The 18,340-nt window shown below is 32.0% G+C and overlaps 1 protein-coding gene across 33 annotated transcripts in view; it reads left to right on the top strand.

Moving 5' to 3' along the window:
* LOC145295993 (transmembrane and coiled-coil domains protein 1-like) overlaps positions 1-18,340 on the top strand; it is a 436,429-nt gene that overhangs the window by 387,332 nt on the left and 30,757 nt on the right. For all 33 annotated transcript variants that reach the window (XM_080141999.1, XM_080141989.1, XM_080141996.1 and 30 more), the window contains one exon: positions 16,374-16,437. In XM_080141999.1, coding sequence (XP_079998125.1) covers positions 16,374-16,437 — 64 coding nt within the window. The remainder of the gene's footprint in view (positions 1-16,373; positions 16,438-18,340) is intronic.

The raw sequence follows: 18,340 nt of genomic DNA, 5'->3' as shown, positions 1-18,340 counted from the left end.
AAGAGGTCATTAAGTTAACCCGGGTTAGTAAGTTAATTAAAGCAATTTTGTACCAATAAGGGCACTCACTTAAGTACTTCTGAGTAGAGGGATTTTTATTCTTCGTTTTTTTTATAGATTGAAGTAGAGAAATCGTTATTGTTAGGATTTATTAACACATCTAGATAGGGAATTATATTGTTCTTGTGTAACTCCTGAGTAAAATTAAGCACAGAGTTATTTTGGAAAGCTGATTGTAGGTGTTAATATTGTTATCATTTTTAATAAGTATTAAAATATAATCGCCATAGTGTACATAGATTGGTGTTTTTTTTTTAATGAGGCTAAGGATCTTGTTTTTTAAATTACACATGTAGAAGTTGCTAAATGTTGGATCTAAAACAGAGCCCATGGCAACGCCATCTTTTTGTACAAAGTTGTTGCCATGATTTTTTTAATTTTTTTTTATTACATTTTCACCCCAAACAAGGCACATTGCCACTTTGGTGTAGGGGGCTACTATCAGGGGAAACATCTACTGGGGTACTATGTAGGGATTAGGGCAGCGAGATGTTGGTTCACGTTGCACTTGAACTTATGCATGTCAGTACAGTTGGGGAAGCAGTGACCTGGAATGGAATTCCAAAGTCTAGCAGTTCTGGGAAAGAAACTACTGGAGTAGAAAGATCTTTTACATCTAGGGATCTCTACAGTGTGGGGGTGGGATTTTGCAGCTTGTCGGGTCTGTCGAGGGTGTTCACGTCGTGGGGGCACAAGTGCTTGCAGTTCTTCAGAGCATTCACCATTATAATACTTGTAGAACAGGCAGAGGGATGCAACGTTTCGACGATGGGACAGAGGCTGAAGCTTAGATGCCAGTTTAGGGTCTATCAGATTTGCGACTCTCTTTTGAACCCTGTCAAGGAGCGAGAGACTAGTAGCCGATGCACCAGCCCAAATATGACAGCAATACTCCATACATGGGCGAATAGTGGCCTTATAGAGGTACAGGATACTTTCGGGTGTTAGAAGTTTTCTAGCACGGTAGAGAGAGCTCACCTTCCTCGCAGCGGCCCTGGCAATGCCCTCGATGTAATTGTTCCAACTCATGTTTCCTGTGAACGTTAGGCCAAGGAGCTTGAGAGACGTACTCTCAGATAAAGAGTCGTTGGCCATTGCTATAGGTGGTAGAGAAGGTTTCTTGTAATTATTGAATGAAACCAGTTTTGTCTTGGCGGCATTGAACGTGACCATCCATTTTTGTCCCCATTCCACTACTGATTGGAGGTCATCCTCTAGTGTTTCTGCCATTACTTTAGATATATGTTCATTTGTTTTCCTGTCGTGCCTGCTATAGAGTGTGGTGTCATCAGCATATATACCCATCTCAGAGGCAATTTTGTCGGGGAGGTCATTTATGAATATCAGGAACAGCAGAGGTCCAAGGATAGATCCCTGGGGCACTCCCGCATTTATATCATATTGTTTAGATGTACGACCGTCGAGGACAACCTGGATTTTTCTCTTATCTAAGAAGGATTTAATTATGTTAAGTATTCTACCAGTGATACCGTAAGATCTAATCTTCCTGAGGAGACCCTCATGCCATACCCTGTCAAAAGCCTTAGATATATCTAGAGCTACCGCTCTGCCCTCTCCCGCTTTGTCCAGTGAATGGTATATGCGTTCAGAGATTACAGTGAGGATGTCTGCCGTGGAACGGGCTTGTCTAAATCCATATTGTTGGTCAGTCAGAAGTTTAGCATCTGTAAGGTGCTGGACTAGAGCATGGTTAATTAAGGTCTCAAATATTTTGGCAAAAAGTGGGAGGAGGCTAATAGGGCGATAATTTAATGGGTCAGTTCTTTCGCCAGAATTCTTGAATACTGGTACCACAGAAGCAGTTTTCCAACAGCCCGGAAAGCAAGATTCATTAAGGCATTTGTTGTAGAGTTTGGAGAGAACTGGAGCTACTTCGGCTGAGCACTTTTTTAATAGCACAGCTGGGATGAGGTCGGGTCCACATGCTTTATGATGATCATAAAATGGGATTTCTATTGGACAGGCCAACAATAAGGTTGCATAAGGTATTAAGATTAATTTTAAGGGGGCATTGATTAGGATTATTATATATATTTTTAATAATAATATCTATTGTTTCCTTTACTGGAACATTAGTGAATAGATTTTCAACATGTAAATAAGTAATGGTACTATTCTAAGGTTTCTTGTTCCTCAGAGTCTGAATAAGTTCTTTTGTAGATTCGATACTGTATTTGCTAGGAATAAATGAAGATATCATTTGATTTATAATTTTAGAGAGTTGATAAGTGGAGGTTGCTATTTGTGAAATGATTGGGCGTAAAGGAAAATTAGGTTTGTTGGTTTTAATTGTCCCATAAATATATCCTGGTTTATAATGATATATAATTTTGGGCAATTTTTCATTATGGCTATAGGCATTATTTGCAGATATTAGTTTATTGATTTTTATTTTAAATTGAGGTTATGAGGTTATGGTTTATTTTTTTAAAACTTGTCTTTATTATTTAAAATATCATCTAATTTAGGTATTCAGATTTTTTTAAGGATAATGAACATGTTAGTTTTGTCTGCTTTTTTTTATATAATTAATACTAGGTGGTTTTGGAATTGTTGTGTGGCTTGGTTTAAATGTTTCGTTAGTATGGCGGTGTCTGGTTTAGGATTATATCTAGTTTTTGTAGCTTCAGCTTTTAGTAAATCACAGAGTTTCACTTTTGTTGTAATTTCATTGTCTTCAAGTTTTAGAATATTTTGTTATAGAATTTTAATTTCAGTTTTTTTGTAAATGTTTTTGCAACCATGAAGTAAGTGACAGTTGGGCCCTTGGTTAACCCAGAGATCCTATAAAAAAAAAAAATCATTTACTATATTGAATTTAAAACCTCCAACCTGATTATAACTTATACCCCACCCCTCAACTGAGTTGCTTGATAGGATTAACTTTATTTATGAATTCAAACAATAAAGGTATAAACATATACATAGGTTTGACTACCACCATTTTGTTGAGATTAACCATGCATTGCTCTGAAAACAGTGCTATATTTAACCAGTTGACTAATCAACATTCCTGTGCCCGGTCTCAATTTAGGAAGATTTTAGTTGACAACACATCTATGCTTGAACAGACCAATAATAAATGAAAACTTGAAATACTAGAAGCATTACTAATAAAAAATGAAATTAATTAAATGCATATGGTTTTCGGGTTTGGAATGATGATTAACGATATATATATATATATATATATATATATATATATATATATATATAAGGCTATATGTTTGTTTGTCTGTCTCCATAATTCCCGACTCTATCTACTCCAAAACTAAAAGTCGCAGAGTGGCGCTAGGGGCCTTAAATGATTGGATTTTTTATGGACGTTTCTTTTATGGGTTAAAATAGTTTTTAAGGGGTCAAAATTGCAAAAATCATTATACATTTTGTGAATTCATTTTAGTTCATTTTTAATCATGAATGCTGCAGTTTCGGTTTCCATTCTAGCTAATGGCACCCAAATACTCTTTTTTTACTTTTGAAATCACGACTCCATAATAGTATATATGAAACTGGATAAATGAAAATATATCTAAGCGTAGTTTACACCCGGGCAAAGCCCCCCCCCCGTAGTTATTTATTTATTTATATATATATATATATATACACATATACGTGCACACACCAGGTTTTCAAGAGTAATGACTAATGAATTTAATGAGGTTATTAAAAGTGCTCAATAAAAGAACGGCCAGATATATAATCTATTAATATGAATAAAATAAAATGGTTGCGACACCGCACATGTATATATGTGATATAAATAATGACTTGACAAATCTATGAAATAGTCTTTATACAATTCATAACATTTTGGTAAAATGTATATCTTCTTGAGATATGTAAAAACAAAAAGGAAATTATTTTCTCCCTTTTTTTATTAATACTAACATGAAGACCCGACATTGCTCAGGATATTTAATGAGACACTATCTCCTTTCATTATGTTCATAACAGCATGTCACTTTCTTATTTAATTCTTGCCATTTTGTTCTCTAATGTATTCAAAAGAAGCTGAAAGTTTGGAAATCTTTCTGAATTAGTGTCTTATATGTATGATGGAAATTTCATTAAAATTGGATATACATATTTGAAGTATTAAGAGGGTTCTGCATATGAAGGAGCAAGTAGAGATTTGGGACCACTTCCATTGTCTTCTCAGAGTTGTTTTTACATATGATTTAAATTTCATCAAAATAGGATACAAAGTTCAAGAGTGGTTCTACTGCCATGGCTTCCTTAGTAGGACATTCAGGAATTTGGGGCCCACTTTCATTGTCTTCCTCACAAAATTTTACATATAAATAATTTTATGTTTTATGTAGATTCTCTAACCTTTCATATATATTCTTTTTCTGCTTCTGAATATGTGATACTACATCAGGTGGTGAGGTTCTAATTTGAGAAGTGTTCTTACTTTTAGGTTCACTCTAGGTTGGAGAGAAAATATCTTTTCTGACACATTCTCCCCCTTTTCAGAGGGAACCCAACTACCTATTTGTCCCAACATATTCAATTAAATCTAATTCATAATTTTTATTCATATTAGACGTTCATGATTCTTGCTGATCCTCCGATGATTGAGGACACTCTATCTTTGGTCGTATTTAGAACCAAAAGTCGGCACAGCAACTAAAAAAAAAAACAACAAATTTGTTTTGATAGACTTGACCCCAAGTGAGAGTGAATGACAGGTTCATAAGAATTGACTCGTGTAATCCATACATGCAAGATCAAACTTAATTCACTGCCAGTCTTTCACATAAAAAAAATTTTTTCCAGTCATAATTTGGATAAACATAGTTCAGTGGCAAACCTATCTTTAAATCTGTTTTATTTAAAGACTTTGGATAACTGTTCTCATTTTGACTGTTATTTTTTCAGTTAATGTAAACATCTTCAAAGACCAGTGGTGTAGTGGATTAAGTACTTGGTAAAATTCAGTTGTAAAGTTACTTTTCTAGAGGTTAATGGTTCAATCCTCAATGTGGGAAACACTCATAATAGAATTGCGAATTACTTAGAACTTTTCCTCAGTTATAGCTGACGGTACGATGGCATGCTACCTCTGTGAATTAAATAAAGAATTCCATTTGAACTTCTGTGCAGATTCACAAGTTCGATAAAATGCAACTGAAGAAGGTTACATCGTCTGAAATGTTGTGAACAGTAATCTAAATAATCCAAATTATAAGAATAATCAATCCTCATCTCAAAAATTAAAAACTTCCTTTAAATATGTTCATTCTGTTGAATGGACAGAACTTTTAGTCATTCTTTTTCATTAACTTTTCATGTTCTCTCATGAGTACTGATTTTTTTTTTTTGTCGTACCAATAGAATAAAGAAACCTTCTCACTGATATTTCTTTCATCAAAATGCTTTTGGTTGTTTTACCAACTATTTTAAGGAATTGTTAATGATATTCAGTATTAATAATTATAAGAGTCGTAATGTTTGTTGTTAAAAATAATCTTCTCTTCAAAAGCCTCGTTTAGTTTTCCTGCTTTGTGGGCATATCAATCCTTTTCTTTTCTTTTTTAAATGTCAAAACCTGGTGACAAATGGAATGACAGTGTTGTATCATCATGGATAAATCTTTACGAAACGCGCGTTACATGCTAGTGAGCCCCCTCCCCACCATCACCACAAATGGCTGCCCTCATCTACTGTGGATAAATCTACAAGGGTGGCATTGGCTAAAGAAGCTACTCCTTTATTTCATTTTGTAACTTTAAATGTCAGCGTCCTCATCTGATGGTCGCACAAAGTGGCCATTACCCATAGAAACATTTAGCAAGATGAAGCATTAGCAGCTCAAATGGTTTGGATATACGCTGAGAGCCAACAACAACAACAACCCCGTCATGAAACTTGCCTTTACATTAAAAGTTGCTAGGAAGTGACTGAGTAGAAGGCCGATGATCAAATGAACAGACACCCTGCACAAGAATCTCTGCAAAGCCAACCTTCACCTGAACTAAGTCTGTGATTGTGTCAAGTGAAGAGAAAAATTTATCATTGTGTAATCACCATAGCTTAGGATTCAAGCATAAGAAGAAAAAAAATGTCCAAATTCTTCTTTTAAATTTTCTAATTTGAACTGACCCATAATAGTTAGTGTCTGTAGTTGGTCGTGAAACAGGATTCAGTCCTATGTCAAGTTGTGCCAACAACTCCAAAAATGTTACTGAATGCCTCCTTGCTAAACTCTCAGCATTATAAGGTGAGGATTAAATGGAGTAATCCAGGTCAAGGAGTTACATTCTCCCCTACATTTCAGTGTAGCCAGACAATGACTATGATTCACCTTTGACTATAGACAATCCATTTATTAGCAGAAGATCCATTATGATAATTTTACCAATAGTTGGGGTTGAAAACAGGCTTGTGGAGTTTAAAAAGGATAAGGTCAGACACCGATTCCTTTTTTTAAATCTTCTAATATTCAGACTGTCTATTGATACTTAAGAAATTAAAAAAATCCAAAAGCGATTTCTAGCATTCTATGGAATCTATCACTTTCCAAAACATTTGATTCCTTAACTCTGGTTAAATGTTGCAACAGAACTGCATCAACAACTATCACATGCAACCCAATCGCATCTTGGAACTTTTTAATTTTATGGTGCAGCGAATGAAAGTGCTTAGTAATAATCACTTCTAAGTAACAGTCTTTTAGAGGTTGAGGATTGAGTTTGTTAGAAATTTAAAAATTTGCCATATTGTATGCTATTGTTCCAAAAGCCAATTTTCATACAGCATATGATTAAAAATCTGTGTGTTAATTAAATGAAAAATCTGTGCAAATGTAACACCATCTTGTGGTAAATGAAAATTAATCACAATAGAAGCAATAATTATTAGGTCAAGCCAAGCAAAATACCATTACCTCTCAAAAATAAAAATAAATGAATGAATAATGAATATACAAAAATGACATTGAAGCACCACTTTGACTTCATATAAGATTCAACAGCTAACACATTGAATCTTTGTAATATGATTCACAATAGAGATCAAGCTAGATTTTTCTTTTAATAGTAAATCAATTAAAAAAAAACGAAACACATCATATTTGAACCATATATAAACAGATGGAAACACAATTTGATAATATGGCAAAAATTTAATTTACTAAAGTTTTCAACTTGGATTTTTTTTGTGAAAGATAACTTAAGCCCGGCATATTGATATAGGTGGCTATTTTTCTTTAAGATCGAACTGTTTTTAGATGCATAGAGCCACATAATATCATGCACATTAAGTTTAAAAAACATCAGCATTAAAAAATAAATTGCTTGTCACTGAAAATAGTAAACCAACTTTAAGTAGCCTGGGTGGGGGATAAATTATTAATGACATAAGAGAAATAATTGTGCATTTATAGAGAAAAGATTAAATTTTGTTTACATTCAATTTTTTTTTAATCAAAATAACCCCCAAAATAAACAATCACAGGTTGAAATTCAAGGGAATTTACTTATTTATGGACTATTATCCTCATCTTAGTGGTTGTTTCACAATATTTTGACCAACTATTCCTCTGGCCTTCGTCAGGTGGGTAATCATGCTGAGTTTCTTAATTGTATCCTCAGTGATTACTGCCTTCCATAGTTGTTGTTGTCTCACCACGTTTTGGCCAACCAATCCTCTGGTCAGCTTTGGGTAGGATTGAAACTGCAATCTTCAGACAATGCTCATCTGGAACTGTAGAGGATCAACACCTCTATTCACTGCGTGCGCCACAGGCCCCAAAGGGAATTTCGCTATATTTACCCATTTTTTTCACTCTAAACTATTAAACTGGTTTGTGATGCCTATGAAAAAGAGAATGTGTTGTGTGACAGTTATAACTTAAACATTGGGGAGGGGGATAAACAATGTAAGCTTATGTTTAAGCTTCAAACAAATGTAGCAAACTAGAAAACTTAAAAATTGAACATGTTGATTTTGAAGAGAAAAAGATTTTGTGACCTATGAAATTTAGTGCTTTTAATGCAAAGGATTTTTTTTTTTTTTGCCCCTCAAAATTGAAATAAACATTTCAGAATTTCTTAGTTGTATTATTTTTTTAATTTTTTTTTTTTATCCCTCCTGTATTTCTAAACTTGGGTTCTTATTGAATCACCTTTGATATATTATTGATTTAATGAAATCATTTTGAATTTGTTTGATTAGTGAAAGCAAAAGAGAAAAAGCATTAAAACTCTGAAACTAATTCTTTTGGAACGATGTTGCTGTTATTTTTGGCAAGCTATCTTTCAATTGCAGACAGACACACAGACACACTTAATTTTTTTTATTGGCAACCTTTTGATTCACTTTCAATGCTAATATGTACAAACTATCATATATCCGTGTTTCAAGTTCTCCAAATAACATTGATTTTCAAACAAGTGATTTAAATTAATCACTCTCATGTCACATATTAATAACAACGTGCCTTTCATCGCATACTGCTTTCAAATCCATCTACCTTATATACTACAGCCACACTTTGATATAGCAGAGAAGATGTAAACATTTTCTTTTTGCTCGTAGGTAAGTTATGCAATATGTTGATCTTATCATTTTTCTTTGAAGCATGAACCCTTTTTTCTTTTTTTTTTTTCATATTGTTTGGTAACTTGAGTCAGTTGCTTCATATTTTTGCTATGAACATTACAAAAGTATCTTTTATTACTTAACAAGAATGAAAATACTGTTATTTTTTTTATGTGGTTTTAAACTTGGACTGGATGAATACTAGCAGATCGCCCGGCGTTGGTTGATCGTTAAATATACTTACTTATGATATTTTAATTTATGCAGATTTCATATTTATAATTATTGAGCCAATACTCCATTGATTATTATATTGTACCCAATATATAGTGATAGCTGCCCGGCATAACCCAGTCATAAAATATATTTAAATATGATATTTTAATTTATGCAGATTTCATATTTATTATTATAGAGACAATACTCTATTGATTATTATATTGTACCCACTATAAGTGATTTTAAAAGTTTAAAAAATATTACTTGGATGCCATTAGCTAGAATCGAAACTAATACGTTTAGCACTCAAGCGTTATTTGTTACCACCAATACCAACAAAACTCTAAAAATTAATCAACATTAACATATAAATGTATATTTGTACGTGCATATGTAACAGAGCATGGACACACGTATGGCGGCTGTATGCAAATGCTGAATCGTGTGTGAAGTGACATCATGGCAAAGAAAAAGACTAAAAAGAAGAATGTGTATGCAATTTGAGGATCACGTTCAGGAATATAGATGTGTGGGATGAGAGCGACTACTATGTTAACAAGTGTGTAAATATCACACATAGAATCACTTTAAATTGACTTATGCCTCCCAAGTTCCAATTTTATCAATTTTGACCCCTTAACAGTTTTGTAATCAATTTTGACTCCTTCCCAGTTTTTTAAATCAATTTTGACTCCTTCCCAGTTTTTTAAATCAATTTTGACTCCTTCCCAGTTTTTTAAATCAATTTTTACTCCTTCCCAGTTTTTTAAATCAATTTTGACTCCTTAGCAGTTTTAAAAAAAATCAATTTTGACTCCTTAACAGTTTTTTAAAATCAATTTGGACTCCTTAACAGTTTTTTAAAATCAATTTGGACTCCTTAGCAGTTAAAAAAAATCAATTTGGACTCCTTAGCAGTTTTAAAAAATCAATTTTCACTCCTTAGCAGTTTTTAAAAATCAATTTTGACTCCTTAGCAGTTTTTAAAAATCAATTTTGACTCCTTAGCAGTTTTTAAAAATCAATTTTGACTCCTTAGCAGTTTTTAAAAAATCAATTTTGACTCCTTAGCAGTTTTTTAAAAATCAATTTTGACTCCTTAGCAGTTTTAAAAAAATAAATTTTGACTCCTTAGCAGTTTAAAAAAATTTTTTTTTTTTACTTTTCTTTATTTTTATACATTAAACTTTCTTTCTCAAACTTAAAGATGAATTTTATGTCTAGCAATCTCTAAATTTTTCTGAAATTAACATGTTACAAACCAAGAAATTTAATCTTTTCTAGGAAAACGTATATTAATTTGATTTAAAATAAATATCTTCAATGTTTTCATTTGCTTAAAATCTTTGTGCAAAATGAGAAAAATAAAGTCTACTTTTTTAATAGCATAAGATTAATAATGCAGAGCGATATGTTTTTGGTTTAACTCCAAATAATTTATTTCAAGTCACATTTGATTGCCAAAAATATAAAGAAATGAGTTTAATGTATTCAGTAAATATTTTAAATATTTGTAAATTAATGCCAACTTTTTTGAAGTTTTCATACAGACTTTTATTTGAATAGTTTTATTTCAAACAAACTTTGTGATTTTTGAATAGGATCTCTTCCTCATCCTCTTCTTCTTATCTCCTCCTTCTTTCTCTGCTCCTCTCTCTCTCTCTCCCTCCCCCCAGTTCTTGGAACAGTCACTCCACTTGGATATTTTATACAATAAAGAAGACTAAGGAAAGCTTCACACTAAATGTTCATGAGGAGTGGTTGTTCCAAATCCCTCACTCCATTAACCCAACAAATTTTGATTTTGCTGATCTCCAAATTAATGAATATTACAAAACAAAATGTGTTCATCTTCTGTCCAAGGTAAAGCTGAAAAAGAGTGTACCAGTTTTGTAGATATGCCTTGTGTAGTTTCTGACTTTTAGGTGGATACACACTCACAATTTCCCTTTATATAATAATTGCTTGGAGATGACTAGTGAAATAGTTGAAAACATAAATGAAACAAAAATAATCGAAACATTAATTCAAAATTCTTTATTTCATCAGAAAGAACTTAATCCTTTACTTATGATAACACATGAAATCTACCAAAAAGTCTTGTACAATAATATATATATATATATATATATATATATATATATATATATATATTAGTTTCACATCAAAGGTTGATGAAAAAAAAAATCATTCTTAAATGTCACCTCTTTCTCCATGACTAATTTTGTCCCAAACTAATAAAGATTACAAAAGAATTGTTTATATTTTGTCCAAAGCTTGTAATTTTGAAACAGTATCATAACATACTGAAAACTTGTAGGATCGATCCTGAAAAGATCCTAAAAAATAAAATGATTTGGAGCTTCCTAGCAACAGCCAAAATAGCTAATATATTAGTTTAATACTTGCTCCTATGATTTCATGAATAAATATTGGTGAAAATTTCAAAGAAGTTGGAAGTCATTGATTTGTTCCTTATTTCAGCTCCCATGGATAAATCGCATCATTATAATTTCTTCTGTATGGTATTTAAAAGTTAGGTCCAATTCAATTCAACATCTTCACCTTTATAATAAAGATCAATGTGTATTTGTATATAAATAAACATAAACCTGTATTATCACACAAAAATTGGTGAGTAAAAAAAAAAAAAAAAAAAAAAAAAACACCTTTTTCTCTAACCCACCCTACTTTCTAACGAAGCCATTTCTTAATAGTGAGGAGAAACGAAAAAGCAAATTGCATGTCTGACAGCTCCCACTGTCTGAAATGAATTTGGAAAGAAATCTCTCAATGTAAATAAAAATTCAATGGTTGGTATTTAAAAAAAAATTTTTTTTAGGTCATCAGAAATGATAATTTCTATATGAAAAATTAAGTTACTGATATAATTGTGTAATTTTATATCAATATTCGTGTGAACACTGGCAAAGGATAATTTTTGTTCTCTATCATAGTATGGGGTTGTGTACACTTCACTTTTATTTATAAAGCTTAGTTATCAGCTTAAAAAAGTATCTTTTATCAAGAGTGAATCCGTTTGTATGTATACAAACGGATTCACTGTTCATGTGATTAGAACTCAATGTGTCACTCAATCGCCTCTAATGACATCATACGATTGCTTTCAATGACATTACACAATCATCTCAAATTAAAATCATTTTCTATTCAACTTTTCAAAAGATCTTTTTTTCATTTATGCCTCACAGGCATACAATGCAACTTTTGTAAGATTTGGTCAAAAAATTATTAAAATTGAATCCAAAGTTTGAGACAAAGTTGTAAACAGTTCCAAACAGCACAACTATAGAAGTTTTGTGTTTACATCTGAATTGGAGGGGGGGGGGGTAAGATTAAACAAACACAAAATTTATTTAATTCAATGGAAATAAGTTGGAATAAATAAATGTTTTGTCCTTATCAATTTCTACTTGCTGAATTTGGTAACAATGATCATTGTCATAACATATGAATCTGAAAATTCTATTGTTGGCATTGGTTTCCTTGATATTTTTCTAGCCAGAATTCTTTCCAGAAAGACATCAGGTACTTATGAGAGGGACCACATGAAGGTTGCCAACATCATAAGTGAGAGTGATTTTTGTGGAACAAACTGGATTTGAATTTGGGACATTAGGTCGTCAGTCCGGGTCATTAACCATGGAACCACTATCATCTCTCATTTGGTAACCAAATTCAGCTCAACTCCTTTTTAGTTTTGTTTTAAAGAAATGAATTAGCTACTATTTTCAGTTCCACAAGCCCTGTTTTGCTGTATCACAACTCTTTAGTGTGTCTAGAATAGCAAGTATCTGAAGCTCTGTCTTGACAAGCTTTTGGAACTGACTTTCATTCCTGATCTGAACACGTACATCAAATCTGTTGCCAAGATCGCTGGAAAAATGGTTAGATTACTCTATCATTTCAGCAGGTATCTCACTGCAATCCTCTACTATATAAGAGCCAGGTACACCCTAAAATGGAGTACTGTTATCACATCAGGGCAGGATCTACTCGGCATGCCCCATCTAGCCTTGATAGAGTTCAAAACCGACTTTGAAACCTAGTAGGTGATGCCCTTTTCTCTTCCCTACAACCCCTTTCCTACAGAAGGGACATTGCGAGCCTGTCTCTACTCTATCATTATTTTCATAGCAAGTGCTCTACTGAACTTCAATCTATGGTTCCCCCTTGCCAAACTTTCACAAATAAAAAAAAAAAACACTCGACTAGCTACAACCACTATAAATGATTTCCCCCACTCTCTATCTGTGCCTAAATCTAAATGCAGATTCCACGAACAAAGCTTTTTTCCCCAGAACTGCCTGCCTATAGAGCACTGTTCTGCTGTCCTGCTTCCCGGTTGAATACAACATGGTAACCTTCAAGTCCAATGTAAACGAGTTCTTGTTGAGTCGTATCTATAAATAATCAAATTCTACCTAATTTACACCATTAAAGATTACTACATGCATTAACCTTTATCCTTGAGTGGCTTTCGGGCCTTGATAAGTGGTGCCTCCCAAGTTTAAAAAAAAAAAAATAAATAAATTGTTTTAACAAGCACATGTCTTATGCTATCAGCACAAGCTCTAGTAAGTGAAATCTAGATGCTTATATCAAAACGGATTGATTAGAGGAACGCATCAGTTTTTCAGTTGGAAAAGTGAAGTTTTTGTCAGATGTGTTTTTCATTTTTTTTAATGCAGTGGATAACTAAACAAAACAAATAATAAAAAATGAAAACAACAACAATATATCTTAAAAACTGATTATTTAGAGGAAATCCTGTAGTTTTTCAAATGAAAAAAAAAATGAATGGAAAATTATAAGGTCAAAGAACAGAAAATGTGATTGGACATTTATTTCTGGTTCAAGTCTGAAGAGTTTCTTAATAACTTGACTCCACATTATAATTTAAGTTGAGTAGAAAATGGATCTTGGGTTTACTTTCGACAGCTTCATAACTCTCACTTCCTTTATTTTGTTCTTTAGTCCTCACATTCTTGAAGCAATGTTTCTAACAAAGAGGGAATAATTGCTATTTTCTGGGTCAGAATCTATTTCATCTAACACTTATCATTGGCAAGTTTTTGACCTTGAAATAGAATTTTTTTTATCTCCTGACATCAAGTGTCTTCATGCCTTGTCTGCAATGATTCTATTTAAAAAAAATGTTGTTGTTTTTTTTTTTTATCAGGCAAGAGTGCTCTATTCTTTTATAAAGAGCTATGCATTATCACTAACAACTATCCGTGATATCACTTAGTGTTCAAACTTCCAAGGTAGGGGTATTAAATATATCTTCTAAAAGCATTGAAAAATCAAGTGGAATGTAACTTAAAACAAAAACGCTACTCATGTAAACAAATTTTTTAGTACCTATAATAAATTTTATATATATATATATATATATATATATATATATATATATATATATAAATTATTATAGTAATAATATATATATATATATATAATGTTCTTCCACAAATACTTTTGTTGTAAGGTTTTATGTCGGAAATAACAAAAATAAGCTCAATTGCAGATCATTGAAATTTGTTCAGTAAGTTTGATTCCTCCCTCCACTTTTATTAAAAATCTTTTTAAAGAAGTACAGAATATATACCGTGCTGAAAATAATGTTTTTATTTAGAGCCTTATTCTTAGCCTCGATAGAGGGAGGGGCTTTGTTAACTATTCTGTACTTTCATCTGACAATTTAATGAACAAAAGATACTATAAAAATTGAATTTAACTTGAAAATCCTATCTAAAATGTAGCAAACTGCAAAAACACCACATTGTTAAATATATAGTTTTATTTTTTTTAACCATTCCATGATTTGAAATTTTTGGAACTTTTTCATTTTTTTAATCAAATGTGAAATTATGGAAATCAGAAGGGAAATGTTATTTTAAAAACATGCACGAATGATGTTACATTTGTTTAAAAATCGGTCTCAACCATTATTTTGCTTTCTTCTGATTTTTTTTTTTTCTTTTTTTGCCTGGATTGCTTTTATCCATGTGACTTTGAAAATCCATTTGAATAAAGCTTGCCCACAAATAGTTCTGTTGTAAGATGTTATTGTAGAAAATAAATAACCCAAAACATGTCAGTTACAGATAGCTGCAACTCGCTTTATTTATTAAATCCCTCATATTTTATTGGATATTTTTGTTTTTCTTTTTTAATACAATATGGTATATGTATTGTTAACTATCTAGGTATTTTTTCTTTCCATTGTGGAATTGGAAATTTTCTGCAACTCCTGAAGCCTGCTTCGACCAAATATTATGAAAATCAGTAGAGAAATAATGTCATTTTTAAAAACACATGCAAAATAATGTTGCATTTATTTAAAAATCTGTCCCAGTCTTTTTTTTTTTTTTTTTTTTTTCACTTTGCTCTTTTTTCTTGTGTGGATTGTTTATATCCATGTAGCTTTGCAAAATACATTTTATAATGTATGGTGAGTTTTTGTTCACAATGGTCAATCCAGTGAATTTTTGCTATGTTTATATAATAGTGCTCAATAAAAGAGCTAGATATTTATTTGGTATAAAACTTATTTACAAACTCGTCTTGTCTGTTTCCTTTATAAGCTTGCGATTTGTTTGTGAAAACAAGAATAAAATTAAATCCAAAAGTAAAATTTAAAGATAGTATATTGTCAATGATTTTTTAAAAGCATTTTCTTACATATCGTGTGACCTCCGATGCTTGTAATCTCTTAAAATTAATGTTCTTTCATTTTTATTTCTGCCTTCATACTAATAATTTGATCTGAGAAAGTTGAGCTGGCTCGTAGCTCAAACTGAAACATATCTGCAAATGTGTAGCCAAAAATGTTTGTAAATAGTTTTATACTAAATATATGCATACATGTATGAGGGGCATTCCAAAAGTAATGCCTCCTATTTTTATTCTGCCCAAATAGATCAGAAGGGATTGTAAATTGCATTATTATGATGACTGAACTTTTATACATTCATGACCTGAAAGTGAGATTCTAAGAAAGCAACCTCTGTCATGACATGTGTCAGGAGTAGAGATGTGTCATTGAATTTCTGGTGGTGCCTATGTAAAAAAATAAACTCTGGAGCATAAAAGGTTGCTCGTTTTAATGGTACCACTCTCATCTTTGGAGCTCTTCCACTTTTATAGTTTAAAAAATAGGAGACATTACTTTTGGAATCCTCCTCACACTCATACACACACACACACATATGTATATAGATCATATAATGTGTTTGTATGAGAACCTCTTTTTAATTTTTACAATTAAAGTCATGTATAAATTATCATTTTTCTAATATTCATTTTTTTTTTTTTTTTTTGAAAATGATTTTTATCTTTTAAGAATGTTTCTAAACTTGTTCACACTCATTTATTAATGGCGTTTGATGTTTTTATTGATTGGTTTTACTCTCCAGCAAATTGCAGGCTATGTTCACTCGGCTGTTTTAACCCTTTCTCCTTGCTCATTCTACCTGACTAATCTCGTTTGTCTTGTGCTTCAGATTCCATGGAAGAAAACCCGACTGATGATACATCTCATCACGGCAGTGGAACATTACCTGCCAGGTAAGATACAACATGATTGATTATTATTATTATTATTATTATTATTATTATTATTATTATTACACTTTATTTTTGGAAAATACAAAAGATAATCATTGAAAAAAAAAAAATAAAAAAAATAAAAAAAGATAATCATTTTAAAAAGATCTATTTTAGTTGAAAAATTAAAACTGCACATCATGGCGAAAGAGGAAAAATCTCCTTAAAAAATAGGTTCATATTCGAAGTATGATTTGCAAAATGAAAGATTACCAAAAATAAAAGCTCCTCTAAGAATTCTAATGTTTCTTTGGTTGGTGTCATACTTAAATGATAAAAAAGTCTATTGGTATAAAATATTATTTCAGAATTAACAGCTACTTTGTATGGCTTTGAGTGCTGGTATTGGTGAAGGAAGCAGAAACTCTAAACATGTTATGACTTATTTTTGTAGGGTGTCTATTAATATATTTCATGTCTTTGTATATGCACAATCAGATTTTATATATATATATATATATATATATATATATATATATATATATATATAATCTGCGCTGAATCATAGAAATTTCCAGGTTGATATCTGGGAGCGTGTTTAATTCACTGGAGGAGATGCTCCTGAATAAACTCACTTAGCAGGTACGTGACAAGGCGGTACTCCATGAAATGGTGTACCGACAACCTGCTACAAGATGCCTTTCTGAACCTGCATGTGAAGCACATGCTTGCCGCAGCGAATGGTAATATCAGAAGTATGCACAACAAAGTTATGCCTCATGGATCACCTAAAACACATCATACCTGGGGCTGGCTCATTCCTAATGAGGAAAATGTATACTCGTATGTGAGTTCTGCCGATAACATATATATGTAATAGTTTCAGTTGGATACTGAACTATACTATGAGAGGCTTGAAAAAAAAAAAAGATGGATAGAAATGACAATATGATTACTTAGATGGCACCTTGGTAAGTATTTGTTAACATTGGACTTCAAGACAACTATGTCGTAGTCTGCTGGGAAGCAGGCCCACAGTAATTTTTCCCATAAATAAAAGGTTCTCTGAAAGAAATTCTGGTCTGCTACTGAATTAGTTTGGCATGAGAATTGTGTTGTTGATATACTTGACATATGATAGGTATTAATATATAGATATTTGTGCAAAGGGAGTTGAGCGCAACTCAAATTTTTTGTGGTACTTATTAGCATTGGGTAGATAAAAAAAAATATGTGGAATTACTGGTAGGTTGAGAAAGGAGGTGACCAGTTTGTGTGAAAGAAGTATAAGATGATATTTGGATAGCAAAGCTATTGAGGTTGTTGAAAAGTTTTGTTATCTTAGTGATACTATTGGAGCACAGTCAGAAGCAGGTGATAGTATGATTGCATGAGTTAAGAGTAAATGTAATTCAGGTAACTTCTGCTATTACTAACCAACAAAGCATTACCAATGTTAAAAGGAATCTATCACGAATGTGTATGCAGTGTAATGATGTACAGAAATGAAACTTGGCCAGTGAAGGTTGAAGACCTGCATTGCGTGGAAAAAAATATGAGGAAATATACAATGGATATGTAATCTGAGTGTTAATGACAAGTTTCGATCAGAGGAAGGTTAAACTTGGACAATACAGGAATGCGTGTGCAGAACAACATGGTATTGCCATGTTGAAAGAATGGATAAAAGTTCTTGGATTAGTCTTTGTAGAACAGTTGAGGTAACAGGTTCTGTTCACAAAGGAAGGGTAATGAAAAGGAGAGTAAGTGATAAGAATAGACTTGAGAGATGGAGGGATAAACACCTCGCCAGAGATAGAGTAGTTCAAAAGTTAATTTCTAAAAGCTATCCAATGCATGCTGTTATATAAAATAGATGTTAAATCAAATATAATGATTTTTGTATGCATCCTAATAGATTGTA

Source organism: Euprymna scolopes, chromosome 16 (genome assembly GCF_053919585.1).
Source record: "Euprymna scolopes isolate OS-2025 chromosome 16, ASM5391958v1, whole genome shotgun sequence".
NCBI lineage: Eukaryota > Metazoa > Mollusca > Cephalopoda > Sepiida > Sepiolidae > Euprymna > Euprymna scolopes.
This window is presented reverse-complemented; position numbering and strand designations above follow the sequence as displayed.